General features: G+C 42.3%; 1 protein-coding gene across 1 annotated transcript in view; it reads right to left on the reverse strand.

Moving 5' to 3' along the window:
* The window catches only part of LNP1 (leukemia NUP98 fusion partner 1), a 51224-nt gene that overhangs the window by 10520 nt on the left and 22115 nt on the right, over nt 1–18589 (reverse strand). The window contains exon 3 of the mRNA XM_069945758.1: nt 15778–15822. Coding sequence (XP_069801859.1) covers nt 15778–15822 — 45 coding nt within the window. The remainder of the gene's footprint in view (nt 1–15777; nt 15823–18589) is intronic.

Genomic DNA, 18589 nt, shown 5'->3' on the forward strand with positions numbered 1-18589 from the left:
CCTTCAGGAGACTGGACTTGGATACAGACAGTATAGATGTTATATAGCTGCCTTCAGGAGACTGGACCTGGATACAGTAAGTATAGCTGTTATATAGCAGCCTTCAGGAGATTAGACCTGGATTTCTGGTAAGTATAGCTTTGTTTTACAGCATGATAATAATAATAATGATGATGAATGTATATTGCAAACATGCTTTATATAACATCTACTGTTGACTTAGACTTTGCAAGTTATAACCACATGTGCACTTTAAGTCCTGGAAACAATCACAGTTCCATACTGTAAACATAATTATCACCCTAGACTATATATATATAGTAGGGACATACAGTGCCTATATAATAAAACCTGAATAATATTACCCCCAGGGCCTTAAAAGGTCACTATACAAACAATCAATGTTTCAGTCCCTACAAGAGACTTCCCAGAGCAATTGCCTCTTTTCCCACGACATGATCTGGGCCTGACTGTCCTCTTTACATTACACAGTGTACTCAGGTTCTGACAGTATAAATACAGCAGTACTACCACTGTATAATTCCTCCTAGCTGTGTGAGCACATGGAAATGAATTGTTCACATGAGTAAACAGCTCTCTCCGCTGACCGAATAATGAGAACCCCAGCGACATTATGTGTACAATCAATAGACCTTAACCCTTTACGCTTCCCTAGTCAGAAAGGTTGGCAGTAGACTTAAAGTAATAGCGGATATAGCATTATATCATTTATTTATGTTCTGTTTCAAGCTAGACAATGTTTGGAAGAATTCTGGTGCATTACTAGGTCCAAACTACATTATTCAGAAAAAACTCCAATGTGTCTGCCTTGTCTTACAATCGGGAAATATGGATATGAGCAAAAAATGTTGGGAATAGGAAAAATAAGATGCTTGGGCCCTGTTTACACTGAGGATGATGGACCCATTACTAGATAGTAGTCCAGGGAAGTTATAAGAACGTATAATCACCGTATAACAAGGTTTTTGCGACCAGCGCTCCACAGCAATAGTAGGATTAAAGTTATACTTAAGACTTAAGATATATCAGTGATCCTCTTAAAACCCACAAAATAAAGAGTTGTGAGAACACTAAGCTCTCCCGGATTTATATAGCTTATTCTACTTTAAGGTGATCATATAATGTTAACATCTCTGATAGGCCCAAATGCTTAGAATCTGTGAGACGTCTATAAGCTATAACATGCACTGTGAGACGTCTATAAGCTATAACATGCACTGCGAGACGTCTATAAGCTATAACACACACTGCGAGACCTCTATAAGCTATAACATGCACTGTGAGACGTCTATAAGCTATAACACGCACTGCGAGACGTCTATAAGCTATAACACACACTGCGAGACCTCTATAAGCTATAACATGCACTGTGAGACGTCTATAAGCTATAACACGCACTGCGAGACCTCTATAAGCTATAACACGCACTGTGAGACGTCTATAAGCTATAACACACACTGCGAGACCTCTATAAGCTATAACATGCACTGTGAGACGTCTATAAGCTATAACACGCACTGCGAGACGTCTATAAGCTATAACACGCACTGCGAGACGTCTATAAGCTATAACACACACTGCGAGACGTCTATAAGCTATAACATGCACTGTGAGACGTCTATAAGCTATAACACGCACTGCGAGACGTCTATAAGCTATAACATGCACTGTGAGACCTCTATAAGCTATAACACACACTGCGAGACCTCTATAAGCTATAACATGCACTGTGAGACGTCTATAAGCTATAACATGCACTGTGAGACCTCTATAAGCTATAACACACACTGCGAGACCTCTATAAGCTATAACATGCACTGTGAGACGTCTATAAGCTATAACACGCACTGCGAGACGTCTAAGCTATAACACGCACTGCGAGACGTCTATAAGCTATAACACGCACTGCGAGACGTCTATAAGCTATAACATGCACTGCGAGACCTCTATAAGCTATAACATGCACTGTGAGACCTCTATAAGCTATAACATGCACTGTGAGACGTTTATAAGCTATAACATGCACTGTGAGACCTCTATAAGCTATAACATGCACTGCGAGACCTCTATAAGCTATAACATGCACTGTGAGACGTTTATAAGCTATAACATGCACTGTGAGACCTCTATAAGCTATAACATGCACTGCGAGACGTCTATAAGCTATAACATGCACTGTGAGACCTCTATAAGCTATAACACGCACTGCCAGACCTCTATAAGCTATAACACGCACTGCGAGACGTCTATAAGCTATAACACGCACTGCGAGACGTCTATAAGCTATAACACGCACTGCGAGACGTCTATAAGCTATAACACGCACTGCGAGACCTCTATAAGCTATAACATGCACTGCGAGACGTCTATAAGCTATAACATGCACTGTGAGACGTCTATAAGCTATAACATGCACTGCGAGACCTCTATAAGCTATAACATGCACTGTGAGACGTTTATAAGCTATAACACGCACTGCGAGACGTCTATAAGCTATAACACGCACTGCGAGACCTCTATAAGCTATAACATGCACTGTGAGACGTCTATAAGCTATAACATGCACTGCGAGACGTCTATAAGCTATAACATGCACTGCGAGACGTCTATAAGCTATAACATGCACTGTGAGACCTCTATAAGCTATAACACGCACTGCCAGACGTCTATAAGCTATAACACGCACTGCGAGACGTCTATAAGCTATAACACGCACTGCGAGACGTCTATAAGCTATAACACGCACTGCGAGACGTCTATAAGCTATAACACGCACTGCCAGACGTCTATAAGCTATAACACGCACTGCGAGACGTCTATAAGCTATAACATGCACTGTGAGACGTCTATAAGCTATAACATGCACTGCGAGACGTCTAAGCTATAACACGCACTGCGAGACGTCTATAAGCTATAACACGCACTGCGAGACGTCTATAAGCTATAACACGCACTGCAAGACCTCTATAAGCTATAACACGCACTGCGAGACGTCTATAAGCTATAACATGCACTGCGAGACGTCTAAGCTATAACATGCACTGTGAGACGTCTATAAGCTATAACACGCACTGCGAGACGTCTATAAGCTATAACACGCACTGCAAGACCTCTATAAGCTATAACATGCACTGTGAGACGTCTATAAGCTATAACATGCACTGTGAGACGTCTATAAGCTATAACATGCACTGTGAGACTTCTATAAGCTATAACATGCACTGCGAGACGTCTATAAGCTATAACATGCACTGTGAGACGTCTATAAGCTATAACATGCACTGCGAGACGTCTATAAGATATAACATGCACTGTGAGGCTTCTATTGTTATACTTTTGTGACACTGAATGATTATTTATCATTAAAGGGGCATTCCAATGTAAGGTAAAACAAGAAGGTGGTTGCTCAGTACTACAGTTCCCAGAATGCATTGCTTTCCTTAGCTGGTCACCACAGGCCTCCCACAATATTCTTCTAGTTCTCTGCCCAGAGCTGATGCTGAACATTGTTCTACACAAGACTCTCTCACCATACAGCAAGTCTGCAAAAGCTGCTGCATTCACTACCTGCTCTTCTGCTTGTGGCATTGATCAGCAAAAGGCAAACTGATATCAAAGAGAGTGTTTTATACAATTTTCCTGCATTACCCCCACAGGAGAAATGAAAGGAGTTATCCAGTGCTTCAAAAACATGTCCACTTTCTTCCAGAGACAGCACCGCTATTGTCTCCAAGTCAGGTGGGGTTTGCACTTAAAGGGGTACTCTGGGCTGGGTTTATTTTTATTGTATAGCCGGGGAAGGGGTGCATATAGAGGCCGCCGGTCACTTACCTCCCCGGTTCCAGCGCCGGTTCCCGGATTGGGCTGTTCTGAGCTGCGGCTGGAGACGGGACGTCTCAAGGCAGCTCAGCCATTCTGTGGCCGAGGCGGGACCCCGCTACGACCGCTGAATAGCTGAGATGTCACGTCTTAAGCCGCAGCCCATACCAGGAAGCGGCAGCAGCACAAGAGAATGGGGCACCGCGATCCGGGACCCAGCGCTGGAACCAAGGATGTAAGTAACCAGCAGCCTGTATATACACCCCTTCCCCGGCCATACAATAAAAAAATAACCCCAGCCCGGAGTACCTCTTTAAGCTCCATTCACTTCAATGGAACTGAGTTATGGTGCGTTTACGCAGAGAGATTTATCTGACAGATTTGTGAAGTCAAAGCCAGGAACTTTAAACAAGGAACAGGTTATAAAGGAAAGACTGAGATTTCTTCTCTTTTCAAATCCATTCCTGGGTTTGGCATCCAAAATCTGACAGATAAATCTGTCTGTGTAAACGCACCAATAGGGTCCATTTACAGGGAAAGATTATCTGACAGATTATCTGCCAAAGATTTGAAGCCAAAGCCAGGAACAGCCTATAAACAGAGATCAGGTCATAAAGGAAAGCCTGAGATTTCTCCTCTTTTCAAATCTATTCCCGGCTTTGGCTTCAAATCTTTGGCAGATAATCTTTCTGTGTAAATGGACCCTTACAAAACCTGCACCCAAACTGGAAACAAGAGCGCTGCTGTCTCCGGAAGAAAGTGGCCATGTTTTTCTAACCCTGGATAACCCCTTTAACCACAGTATCCATTCAAATTGATGGGTTTCACACTCTTTGCCAGAATCCAGCATATGCCCCATTTAGTAACAGCGGACGTGTACAATTGTGTATACACTGTGAGGTGACAAAGCAAAAAAACAATACACAGTAACACGCAACTGATAGTATAACAATAATACATACAAACATAGAAACAAACATAGTGGATAATAACATAGGGTAAAGATAATCCTGCCCATAGGGAGCTCACAATCTGGACATATACACTGAAGGATAAGACGTAATATTATCATCTGAAAGTTAGGTAGAAGTCCAGAAACCTGAGGCTGGAGGTGTATCAGGTGCAGATCCGTGTGATCAGGATTCTCCAGGGAGCCATGAAGACAACAGGATGAGAGAGGAGTGCAGAGTCATTAGAATTAGAGTGCTTGTTAGTCAGGAGGACAGACAGGACTGCACAATATAGCAGGTAACATCTAACAGCTGACTGGCAGATTTACTCTCTTCAAGCTCTGTACATGAGAAAGTACTTCTCAGCCTGAGATCTACAGGTCAGTGTGGTATAAAGCCTGGGAGATGTGGAGAACCAAGCTCTGCAGCCAAAGGAGCTGTCACACGATAGATAGATAGATAGATAGATAGATAGATAGATAGATAGATAGATAGATAGATAGATAGATAGATAGATAGATTAATAGATAGATTAATAGATACAAAGGTACTTCCACGGCACTCCAATTGTGTTAAAAAAATAAACTAATTTATTTCATGCACCAAAGTGGTGCAGCACAGCAAACACAATTTGCTGTGCTGCACCACTTTGTTGCCATATTAAAGGCAACTAGACTATATGTACGAGAAGTTAGCAAAAGTAAAAGGAAGAAGAATCCATTGTGGTTTACTAGAGAGGTTAAGGCCATTGTAAAGGGAAAAAGGGCAGCGTATAGGAAGTATAAGGAGACTGGGAATGAAGCTGACAGAGAGATGTATAAAAGTATACAGAAGGAGGCAAAGCAGATTATAAATGCTGCTAAAGCCTCAAAAGAAGAAGAAATGGCAAAATCTGTTACTGCGGGGAATAAAACCTTCTTCAGATATATAAGTGACAGGAAGAAGAAGAATGGCTGCAGCATTACTAAAATAAGGAATGGGGAGAATACGTCTATTGATGGAGATAAGGCGGTCGCTGACTATTTGAATAGTTACTTCTGCTCAGTGTTTTCAGAAGGAGGCCTTCACAATCACAGGATGGCTGGACACAGCATTGCCTCCAGCTATATGGGTTCGGCTCCAGTATTTTCAGAGGCTGAAGTTGCAGAGGAACTTTCCCATTTAAAGTTAAATAAGGCAATGGGTCCAGATGGCGTCCATCCCAGGGTTCTTAAAGAACTCGGATCTGTGATTGCTGCCCGCCTGACAGATCTGAATAACCAATCCCTGCTAACAGGAGATGTCCCCGATGATTGGAGAACGGCCAATGTTATACCAATCCACAAGAAGGGGAGTAGAGAAGAGCCCAGTAACTACAGGCCAGTGAGCCTGACATCTGTAGTAGTGAAAATGATGGAAACTCTTCTAAAAAAGAAGATAATGGATCACCTAAGAATCAACAATTTGATGGATCCAAACCAGCATGGCTTTACTGAGGGCCGATCATGTCAGACTAATCTCATTGATTTCTTTGATTATGCCACAAAAGTGCTGGATGAAGGTGGTGCCGTGGATATCGCCTATCTGGACTTCAGCAAAGCTTTTGATACAGTTCCCCATAAAGAGCTGATAGAGAAGTTGGAGAAAATTGGACTTAACCCCTGGATATTTCAGTGGATTTGTGGTTGGCTGAAGGATAGATATCAGAGGGTTGTTGTTAATGATGAATATTCCGAGCAGAGATTGGTTACAAGTGGTGTGCCACAAGGGTCTGTTCTGGGTCCTATTCTTTTTAATATGTTTGTAAGTGACATAGGAGAAGGGTTGGTAGGTAAAGTTTGTCTGTTTGCTGACGACACAAAAGTGTCCAATAGGGTTGATATTCCTGGAGGTGTCAGTAATCTGGAAAACGATTTAGCTTTGCTAGATAAGTGGTCCAAACAGTGGAAATTGAAGTTCAACGTTTCCAAATGTAAAATAATGCACTTGGGGAGGAGGAATCCTCTATCCGAGTATCACATCGGCAGTACTGTGTTGGAAAAGACTTCAGAAGAGAAAGATTTAGGGGTAGTGATTTCTGACAACCTTAGGGTCCTATTCCACAGGCCGAGGAGGGCCCGATCAACGATGTAAACAAGCGGCGATCTGCTAGATCGCCGCTCGTTTACTGGGCCTATTCCACGGCCTGATGATCGTTGAGCGAGGGCTGCAAGGACATCGTTACTGATGTCCTTGCAGCATCATACATTACCTGTCCAGGCTTCTTCTCTGCGCTGACTTCATCCCCGGGTCCCGCGCTCTATCTTCAAAATGGCCAGTCAGCTGACAGGCCACACTCAGCCAATCACAGGCTGCGGCGGTCCCGGCCTGTGATTGGCTGAACGCTCCGTCAGCTGACCGGCCATTCTGAAGATAGAGCGCGCGGGACCCGGGGATGAAGACAACGCGGAGAAGAAGCCTGGACAGGTAATGAATACTGCTGCTTGTCAAATCGTCGGTCGCCCGCCGCGCACCGCTATTCAACCGTAGTGATGCGCAGTGGGGGAACAATGATTTTAGGTCTGGCCCTAAATGAACGATCAGCCGATGACACGATCATAGGCTGATCGTTCTCTCTATTTCACCGAACGATAATCGGCCGAATCGGGCTAAATGGGGCCGATCCGGACGATTATCGTTACTGTGGAATAGGGCCCTTAAAATGAGTCACCAGTGCAACCAGGCAGTGGGGAAAGCAAATCGTATGCTGGGCTGTATAGCTAGAGGTATAACCAGTAGGAAGAAGGAGATTGTGATCCCGCTGTATAGAACTCTGGTGAGGCCACATCTGGAATACTGTGTCCAGTTCTGGAGACCTCACCTAAAAAAGGACATTGATAAAATAGAACGGGTCCAAAGACGGCTACAAAAATGGTGGAGGGTGTGAGGCATAAACCATATCAGGAAAGACTTAAAGATTTGAATCTGTATAGTCTGGAGGAAAGAAGGGAAAGGGGGGACATGATTGAAACCTTTAGGTATGTTAAAGGAATAAATAAGGTTCAAGAGGGGAGTGTTTTTAGGAAAAACTAAAACTAGTAAAACTAAGCTCAAGAACAAGAGGACACAGTGAGAGGTTAGTTGGGGGAAAGATCAGAAGCAATGTGAGAAAATATTATTTTACTGAAAGAGTAGTAGATACCTGGAACAAACTTCCAGCAGAGGGGGTTGGTAAATCTACAATAACAGATTTAAACACGCCTGGGATAAACATATATCTATCCTAAGGTAATAAGAAAGAAAATACTAAAAGGGCAGACTAGATGGACCCAGTGGTCTTTTTCTGCTGACAATCCTCTATGCTTCTATGCATCAAATAAAATAGTTTCTTTTTTAACACAATTGGAGTGCCATGGAAGTACCTTCGCATCTACATAGAGCCTGTGGTCACGGCGATCTGCTGGCACCCCCTGCATTATCGTGCTGCTGACAAGATAGATAGATAGATAGATAGATAGATAGGAGATAGATAGATAGATAGATAGATAGATAGATAGATAGATAGATAGATAGATAAATAGATAGATAGGAGATAGATGCTGGGTGCATGGATGATAGATACAAAAGTCTACAATAGAATAAAATTTAAAAATATATAAAAAATAAAGTTGGGGTGGCAACGATATGAAGACTTAGGGCCATATTACACCGAGCGATAATCAGCTAATACATAGCTTTAATAAAGTTATATTACTTTGTAATATATAAATGGGCTCACGCGGAGTAAAACTTTCGGACGCAGAATCCTGCCAGCCTTCGGGTCATACTGGAAGTCTATGGGAGCCTCGTGCGCCTCCTCTCTCTACGTGGAAGAATGATCTGCAGAATTCGACCAGTTTTACTCTGTGTGACCGGAGCCTTAGGGTTATTATAGAATGTTATTATTAAAAACGAAAATATTTCCAGTTATGGCCAAACAGCTATGAAAAGAACCAATTCTGGTTGTATAATGAAATGTAGAGAAGGAAGTGGGAGAGGTGAAGTTATGTATTGTATGTATGTAATGTATACACCAGATAACATAGGTTGGCTATAAACCAGAATCTCTATAGATCCGGCAACCTTTGTCCTCTGTAGTCAGGAGTGAAGCGGTCAATAAACAGCGACACCAGGTTTCCTTGGAAAGGTTTATTGTTGGTTTATTTAGAATACAGAGACATAGATGTGAGGCACAGCGTCAATGTGGACAGCATATAGTAATATATGACACAAAGCATTGATCTCCATACTGTGAAGGCTACTGGAAAACAGTACAAGTTCTCTGCTAGACACATATATACTGTATGGCAACTGTGGTGTGAACCATCACCAATATTACATTTATGGGAAGAATTTACAAAGACAGGCATTTCTTTATATATACAAATTATATATATATATATATATATATATATATATATATATATATATATATATATGCTAAATGGTCATACAGAAGTATATAAAACTACAATATACTGGATACTGGATCCCTTAGTTGTCACGAAATGAATAATTATAATACAATGAATGTGTTGGGAACTCACCCCAGATTACCAGGATTACCAATGCTTCCATTAAAATGATTTTCACCGATTTCATAAACGATACAACCCAGGACCCTTATCTTCTGACCTACTATACTTTCTTATATTTACAGTCTTTGAATTCTTCAGTCTCCTATTTCCAATACTGCACATTCTCCATATAACAAGTCTCATAATCAACAAATGTAGAACAGGGTTAGGCAACCTCCCATCATGCCTGCACAGTAGTAGCTTTAGCTTTGGCTGTCCAGGCATGATGGGAGTTGTAGTTTTGCAACAGCTGGAGAGCCAAGGTTCCCTACCTCTGATGTAGCAGCTCCGACCACCCACAGGACAAGTTACTGTATTATTTTAACAAACTGAATGCTGACAATTTTTTTTTTACTTTTTACTCAATGGCTCAGAAAGTTTGTTGTAGGATCAATCTTCACGCCACACTGACAGGGGCACATGCAGGATTTTTAAGTGGCTCGTCCAAGTGCCGAAATTCTTTGTAAGTCTATCAGGTGCCAACATGTTGAAAGTTGTGATGGGCTGTAACAGATCCTAATACAGAGTTCTGTCTGATAAAATTCAGTGCACAAACTGCTAGGGACTCTGTATTCCCTGTATAAGGACGGTTTCACACATAATGGAATCGCAGGGGATGTCATGTTGCGAGTTCACAGCGACATTTGCGGTGATTCCTGTACTTTCAATAAGATTACATACTCGCTGCGAAATTTTCATTTTGCTGCAAGTATGTAAACGCCGTCCTCCTTAAGGGTATGTCCACACTATGGAATCCCAGCGGATCACCCGCCGTGGATACCACTGCTCGCCCCTGCTTGTAGCCACGCACAGCTCCCGCTATGTTCATACACAGTATTTTTGCTCAGTATTTTGGACCTCATATTGGAACCAAAACAAGGAGTGGATTGAAAACACAGAAAGGATCTGTTCACACACTGTTGAAATTTAGTGGATGGCCGTCATTTAATGGCAAATAATTGGCTTTATTTTAAAACAACGGCCCTTGTTATGAAATAACGGCCATTTTTTGTCATAAAATGACGGCCATCCACTAAATTTCAACAGTGTGTGAAGATAGCCTGTCTGTATTTTCAATCCACTCCTGGTTTTGTTTGCAATATGAGGATTAAAATACTAAGCAAAAATACTGTGTGTGAACCCAGCCATAGGCTTCATTCTATGGTTTGGCAGATCCCGCTGTCCGTCTGAAGATTGACAGGTTTCATTCTTCGGGCAGACAGCGGAATCTTCCAGACCATAGAATGAAGCCTATGGGACCAGCGGAGATGCGCAAAGCTACGAGCGGGAGCGAGCTACGGAATCCGCGACAGATGATCATCCCAGATTCCGTATTGTGGACCAGTACCTCTCTAGTGGCTCCCGGCATCCTGACATCCCGCTTAGCCAATTAGTACACTGTCCTGTCGCAGCCACTGATTGGCTTAGAGGGACTCCAGGATGCCGGGAGTCACAAGAGAAGGGGGGTGGCATTTACATACTCGCAGCGGGCAAACATGGCAACTTTCTTCCAGAGACAGCACCGCTCTTGTCTCCAGTTTGGGTGCAGATTTTGAAACTCAGTTCCGCTGAAGTGAATGGAGATTAATTGCAAACCACACCTGACCCAAGAGCAGTGCTGTCTCTGGGAGAAAGTGGCCATGTTTTTCCAAAGCTAAATAACCCTTTTAGGGTGCTTTCACACACACCGTATCCACGGCGGATCCGCAGCGGATTTTACAGTACGGATTTAATGCTGTGTTCATTCCTTTAGTCAAATCCGCTGTGGATCCGGTAGGTGTGAAGACACCCTTAAGGAGGTCATCCAGAATTAAAAATAAAGAAGCAGAACCACACCTGCGCCCCGGTTGTGTGGGGTGTTACAAGTCTGGTCTATTCACTTGAAGGGAACTAAGCTACAATGCTACAAACTGAGGACAAGAGTGGTGCTGTTTCTGGAAGAAACCAGATATGCTGATCTATTCCTGGATATTCCCTTTGGGCTATGTTCACACACCGACTTTTGTTGGTCGCTTGACAGCCATCTTTTAGGAGAGCCATCCCTTTGAGTCCCAGTAAGGCCAGGTTCACACTGGGTTCTTGCAGTCCATTTAGCAGATCTTTTTTTAAATGGTTACTTATAAACGGTCAACCATGTTTTTGTGTACGCTAAAAAACCTGATCCGTTTCTCTTTCTTTTTTATATAATGGAAGTTAATAATAATACGCATCCAAATGGATGCACACAATTGCATCCATTTTTGCATCTGTTTCTTTGCCATATTAGCTGCTGTATGTCCTGCAGGAAATGTTGTTTAATTTTCAGTCTGACACAGTGCTCTCTGCTGACATCTCTGGCCGACACAGGAACTGCCCAGGGCAGGAGAGGTTTTCTATGGGGATTCATATACTGTATAACCGAGGCAGAACTCCTGTCTCGGCCAGAGGTGGCAGCAGAGAGCAGACTGCAAATAAAACAACATTTCCTGCAGGACATACAGCAGCTTATAAGTATGGGAAGACTTGAGATTTTTTTGTAGAAGTAAATTACAAATCTATATAACTTTCTGATATCAGTTGATTTGAAAGAAAAAGAGTTTTGCTGGACAACCCCTTAAGTGTATCCACAATATTCTTTAGTTTTACTACCATCGTGAAAATAACAATTCTTTTCTACCCACAACATGCTTTGATGTCACATTGCACATACATTGTTCTATTATAACCTTACATATAATACACAGTACAATCCTGTAGACTGAACCTGTATCCATTGGAATTCTACTTAACAAACCAGTTACTACCGAAAGATCCAGCGATTGTTAAAGGGGTACTCAAGCCAAGCTTACTTTGTACGCAGCTCTGTAACCAGAAGTGTGAGGTCACGGCACAGCTGTGTTCCAGCGCTGTCATTCTGTGCCGTGACGTCAGAGGGTGTCTGTTGTTCCAGACTATGCCGCCCTCCTCTTCAGACACAGCGATGTGCCGTACTCTTGTGATAAGCGAGAGTATGGCTCTACTGTATCGGCTGTACTCTCGCTTGTCGCAGGAGTATGGCACAGCACTGTCTGAAGAGGAGGGCGGCACAGCCTGGAACCACAGACACCCTCTGCAGCTGATGTCACTGCACAGAATGGCGGTGCTGGAATCCAGCTGTACCCTGACCTTACACTTCTGGTGACAGAACTGCGTACAAAGTAAGCTTGGCTGGAGTACCCCTTTAATGCCTGATGTCTGCTGGATAATCAGGCCATGTTATAGACTCCTTAAACGAGCACCTATCTACTTGATTGGTGCTCAAATAAGACACATCTCTGATCTTAAAGGAGGAGTCTGAACAGGGAGATTTTTTTCAAAAATGTCGGGGAGGGGGAAAAAAAAAAATAACATACGCTACATGGCTCCATCGCTGGTGTCCGCTTACCGCAGCTCGAGTCCCCCAGTCCTAGCCACTCCCAGGTCTGGGAGAAGGGATGTGACGGTCCAGGCCCACTCGCCAGTCAGTGGAAGAGGCAGGACCCCGTTACAGCCACTGACTGGCTGAGCAGGTCCCCTCTCAAACCAGGGTGCAGCCAGGGACTGGGAAACCAGAGTGGCAGTATGTGAGCACCAGCGCTGGAGTCGGGGAGGTAAGTATGTATGTTTTTTTTTTTTTTAATTCTGCCCCTTCCCCGACACTTTTGAAAATAATGTCCATGCTCAGACTTCTCCTTTAAATGACTACCCATAGCGTTATAAACATCAAGGTTATAAAGTCAATACTGTACGACTACAGCGATTCTACAGGGGACGGCCCATAAAACGCAGAATTAGCTGTATACAGACATAAAACAGACATTCACAGAAAATCTAAACATAAAGCAAATTTCTGACATAAATTACATTTTTACAGTCAATTTTGATACATTTTGCGTATGAAAAAGTAATAATAGGATTTGGCACGGAGAGATTATCATTGAGAGTCCCTTGTACAGGGCTATACATGGTATAAGACATTATATAATAGTAGGATAAGGAAGATGTCCTTTACTATTATAGTACATCATAAATCTTGCACATTTAGCTAATGTAGACAGACACAATAGTATACAGAGACACGCCAGGGGTGATTGTTATAGCCAATGACCATCTATGAGAATTGCTGGAAAGAGATTACTGCTGAAAAGACATTGGTGGCATATCCAGTGACAATGAAGAGAAACCTCCTATACTACCATTGTTACTATGCCAGTGATTCTCAGTAATTGAAATGTTTAAAGGGGTCGTTCACTAAAAATATTTTTCTTTCAAATCAACTGGTGCCAGAAAGTGCCAGAGATTTGTAATTTACTTCTATTTAAAAAATCTTCAGTTTTTCAGCACTTATCAGCTGCTTTATGTCCTGCAGGAAGTGGTGTATTTTTTCCAGTCTGGAGAGCAGGAGAGGTTTTCTATGGGGATTTGCTACTGCTCTGGACAGTTCCTGACATGGACAGAGGTGGCGGCAGAGAGCATTGTGTCAGACTGGAAAGAATACACCACTTCCTGCAGGACATACAGCAGCTGATAAATACTGGAAGACAAGATTTTTTTTATTTTAAAGAAGTAAATTACAAATCTCTGGCACCAGTCGATTTGAAAGATTTGTTGGGTTAAACTACCCCTTTAAACAATGAAAAGGACATTTCAACAAAATACAAAAATGTGAGTTGAGTCTACTGGGATTATTTCCATATTCTAAATTACATTCAAAGAATAAAATGTGGGAACCAAAAGAAAACTGTATATATGTACAACTACTTACATAAACTGAGTCACTGTACCTTTATGCTGAAATGTCGAGAACTCTCTACACAGCCCTCTAATACCCCATTCTGTGAGTAGATGGTAGAACTCAAAGACCTTATTCACACTATGGCAGACTAAGATCTGCCACTACTCTGGTAGAACAAAAATAATAATTTTCTCATAACGAAAAAAGTATGATTGAGGTCTAAAAGTTCCATCTGAAGATGCAATAACACCTTAAAGGGGTATTCCCATCTCAGCTTGTCATCCCCTATCCATAGGATAAGAAGCTGTTTGCTGGCGGTCCAACGACTGGGACCCCCACTGATCCCGATCCCGAGAGCCACACGATAATATTGTCGTTGTTAGGAGTTGCCAGTAGGAGCTTGCTTCATACTGTTTTACTGTTGAGTTTAAATAGGCATTAACACTTTCAACAAAGATGCCTCTATCTCTCCTTTTCTGATTCCCCCCCCCCCCACACACACACTCCCTCACACTCCTACAGCTGCTCATAGAAGTCTATGACAAGGAGAGAGGCTAGAGAGAGACAGCCTATTGCTAATAATATACTGCTCTCCAGTTTTGGATTCATAGCTTACACTGCTCAGTATTGCTCTATAATGTCCTCCATGCTGCTGCTGCTTCTGAGGGTGTATTATAGAAATAGAGGAAAGCAGGGTCCTCTTCTGTGTGTGCAGTGTATGTGGCACATCATAGAGGCTAGGCCCCAACAACTTGGAGATGAAAAACTAGTGAAAAAAAACATATAAAAGTCATATAATGGCTAGAAATAGTGCTGCTTCCCACGTACACACACAGCAGCTTATCCTAAAAAGTCACCTGAAAATGCAATAATATTTTAAGGTATATTTCACAGCCAGTATGTTTTAAGTTTATTATGTCTATGCATGGGAAAACTAAGTTTAAAGGGCGATTTTTTTTTCTTTCAAATCAACTGGTTTTAGAAAGTTATACAGATTTGTAATTTACTTCTATTTACAATTCTCCAGTCTTCCAGTCTGTATCAGCTGCTGTATGTCCTGTAGGAAGAGGTGTATTTTTTCCAGTCTGACACAGTGCTCTCTGCTGCCACCTCTGTCCATGTCAGGAACTGTCCAGAGCTGTAGCAAATCCCCGTAGAAAACCTCTCCTGCTCTGGACAGTTCCTGACATGGACAGAGGTGGCAGCAGAGAGCACTGTGTCAGACTGGAAAGAATACGCCACTTTCTGCAGGGTATACAGCATAAGTACTGGACGACTGGAGATTTTTTAATAGAAGTAAATTACAAATCTGTATAACTTTCTGAAACCAACTGATTTGAAAATATATATATATATTTTTTTTTTTTGCTTAAGTATCCCTTTAAATCAATATGAATATAGAAATTAAAGAGCAAAAACAATTAGAATATAAGAAAAAAATTGTGTTCATGGGTGTGCATTCATGCTGTTCTGTGTGACACAATACATTACAGTAATAGTACAATCTGTCTATTAGATCCATTGTGGTAACGTTTCATCCCATTGACAATCACTGTATAATATCCCAATGTGCTGGACTCTAAGAAGCACTGTCACTTTTTTTTTCTTTGAAATGAAAGTATGTTTTTTCTTTACGGGATTGGTGGGGAACTCGGAATGGATGGACGGCATCATCCCCTACCTTCTCTATGCAGGATAAATTCCTCCTGGGTATTGAATGCTCTCCCTAGAAAGAAACATATGATGAGTAAAAAAAAACCTGAAATAGTGAATACATAATATAAGCAAATAATAAAAGCTTTCACAAAACGTAAAGGAGAAGTCCGGTGAAAACTTTTATTAAAGTATTGTATTGCCCCCCCAAAAGTTATACAAATCCCCAATATAGACTTATTACAGGAAATGCTTATAAAGTGCTTTTTCCCTGCACTTACTACTGCATCAAGGCTTAACTTCCTGGATAAACATGGTGATGTCACTTCCTGGATAACATGGTGATGTCACTTCCTGGATAACATGGTGATGTCACTTCCTGGATAACATGGTGATGTCACTTCTTGGATAACATGGTGATGTCACTTCCTGGATAACATGGTGATGTCACTACCCGACTCCTAGAGCTGCGCAGGCTGTGGCTGATGGAGACGATGATGTCAGAGGGATACTCAGTGTCCCTCAGTGCCCTGTGTCCATCCGTGTCCCCCTGCCATCATCCTCTCCAGCAGCCACAGCCCGCACAGCTCCAGGAAGTGACATCACCATGTTATCCAGGAAGTAACATCACCGTGTTATCCAGGAAGTGACATCACCATGTTATCCAGGAAGTGACATCACCATGTTATCCAGGAAGTGACATCAGCATGTTATCCAGAAAGTGACATCACCATGTTTATCCAGGAAGTGACATCACCATGTTATCCAGGAAGTGACATCACCATGTTATCCAGGAAGTGACATCACCATGTTATCCAGGAAGTGACATCAGCATGTTATCCAGGAAGTGACATCACCATGTTTATCCAGGAAGTGACATCACCATGTTATCAAGGAAGTGACATCACCATGTTATCCAGGAAGTGACATCACCATGTTATCCAGGAAGTGACATCACCATGTTATCCAGGAAGTGACATCACCATGTTATCCAGGAAGTGACATCAGCATGTTATCCAGGAAGTGACATCACCATGTTATCCAGGAAGTGACATCACCATGTTATCCAGGAAGTGACATCACCATGTTATCCAGGAAGTGACATCAGCATGTTATCCAGGAAGTGACATCACCATGTTTATCCAGGAAGTGACATCACCATGTTATCAAGGAAGTGACATCACCATGTTATCCAGGAAGTGACATCACCATGTTATCCAGGAAGTGACATCACCATGTTATCCAGGAAGTGACATCACCATGTTATCCAGGAAGTGAAGCCTTGATGCAGTAGTAAGTGCAGGGAAAAAAGCACTTTATAAGCATATCCTGTAATAAGTGTATATTGGGGATTTGTATAACTTTTGGGAGGCAATACAATACTTAAATAGAAATTTTCACCGGACTTTTAAATCCCTCCCTTTAGGTGATATCTTATTTTTAACCATCCCTTAGATATGCCTGATATTTAGGGAAAAGCAAAGGTCCAGTACGACACAATAATTGTAAAATACTTAAAGAATTCCAGCGATTTGAAAAATTACACAACCGGCAGGGGGGAACATAATAAACAACCTCTACTAACCTCTCCCTAAGCCCACGTCACAGGCTCCAGGATCCCTGCTGGAAGGCATTTCCCCCACAGTTCCAATGACGTCATGACTCGGGGTGGAAAATGCCTGATTGGCTGTGGGATTGCCCGCTCAGCCAATCAGTGACTGCAGTGGTGTCCCGCCCCAGTCACTGACTGGCTGAGCAGGCTGCCCATCAACTGTGTCACGATGTTGGCTGTGCAGGAGATCCCAGAACCTGGCGGAGGTCCCAGAGCGGCAATCCAGTGCTGCAACAACACGGAGAGAGGTGAGTTGTGATTGTTTATCATGTTCCCCCCGTCCCTGCCAGATAAAATGTCGCTGGATTTCTCCTTTAATGTTTCTTCACCTGACACGTTCCACTCCCCATCCCCAATACCCATCAACACTCAGGCATGCAACATGTGTTATAAATGGAGAGAGGGGGGTATGATGCAGCTAGAATCCTCTGGTGTAGAGAAAAGTTGCTGAAAGTTTGGGTTTGCAGAAACCGGAACAATCAACATTTACATCCTGCTGTCTGGAAAAGGTGTAGGAAGCCCAAGGACGGCTTAGAAAACAAGGATACAGCCTATGGTGGATAAAGTCCTCAGCCTCCATCCCCCTTCTCCAGTTAGCGGGATTCAACTTTCTGCAAGTTCACTTACCTCTAATGTGGTGGCAGCTTATCTCCACAAGAACAAAAAGATGGGGCAGTTAAAATCCAAAATGCCAAACACTTTTCTACCCCATCACCTTAATCATGGCAAATTGCCATGACTAAGGGACTATGTCTCGAAACGTGTCGGCGTTGTTTTTTATGTACACTGTACAACGTTTAAGGATGTGAAATAACGAGATAAGTCTTAAAGATTCCAGGAGCTGTGGATTTCCTTCATTAGATGATTACCTTTACCAGTACCAATACAATTATATTAGGAAATGATGGTATAGGTTATTTCCTAACATTCATGGAAAAGTACATGACATACAATGTAGGAAATGTTATAAATTAATGTTTGCAATTCTGAAACACTGAAATTTCTAAACGAGTTACGACAGCGCCCACTTGTGTCCACTATATGAATAGCAGCTTAGGTACGGCAGTATATACACTAATGCAGTAGGCACAGTTACCTATTAATTCGGATTGATTGGTGGTTTCTCTCCTGCAATAATTTTAATGTTAATCTATTGTATTAGCATCTCTAATATAGAGCATACAGTTTGCCTTTTTAATCTCGCTGCCACAGATTTGTAGCCAGGAAG

The sequence above is a fragment of the Dendropsophus ebraccatus genome, chromosome 11 (genome assembly GCF_027789765.1).
Source record: "Dendropsophus ebraccatus isolate aDenEbr1 chromosome 11, aDenEbr1.pat, whole genome shotgun sequence".
Taxonomy (NCBI): Eukaryota; Metazoa; Chordata; class Amphibia; order Anura; family Hylidae; genus Dendropsophus; species Dendropsophus ebraccatus.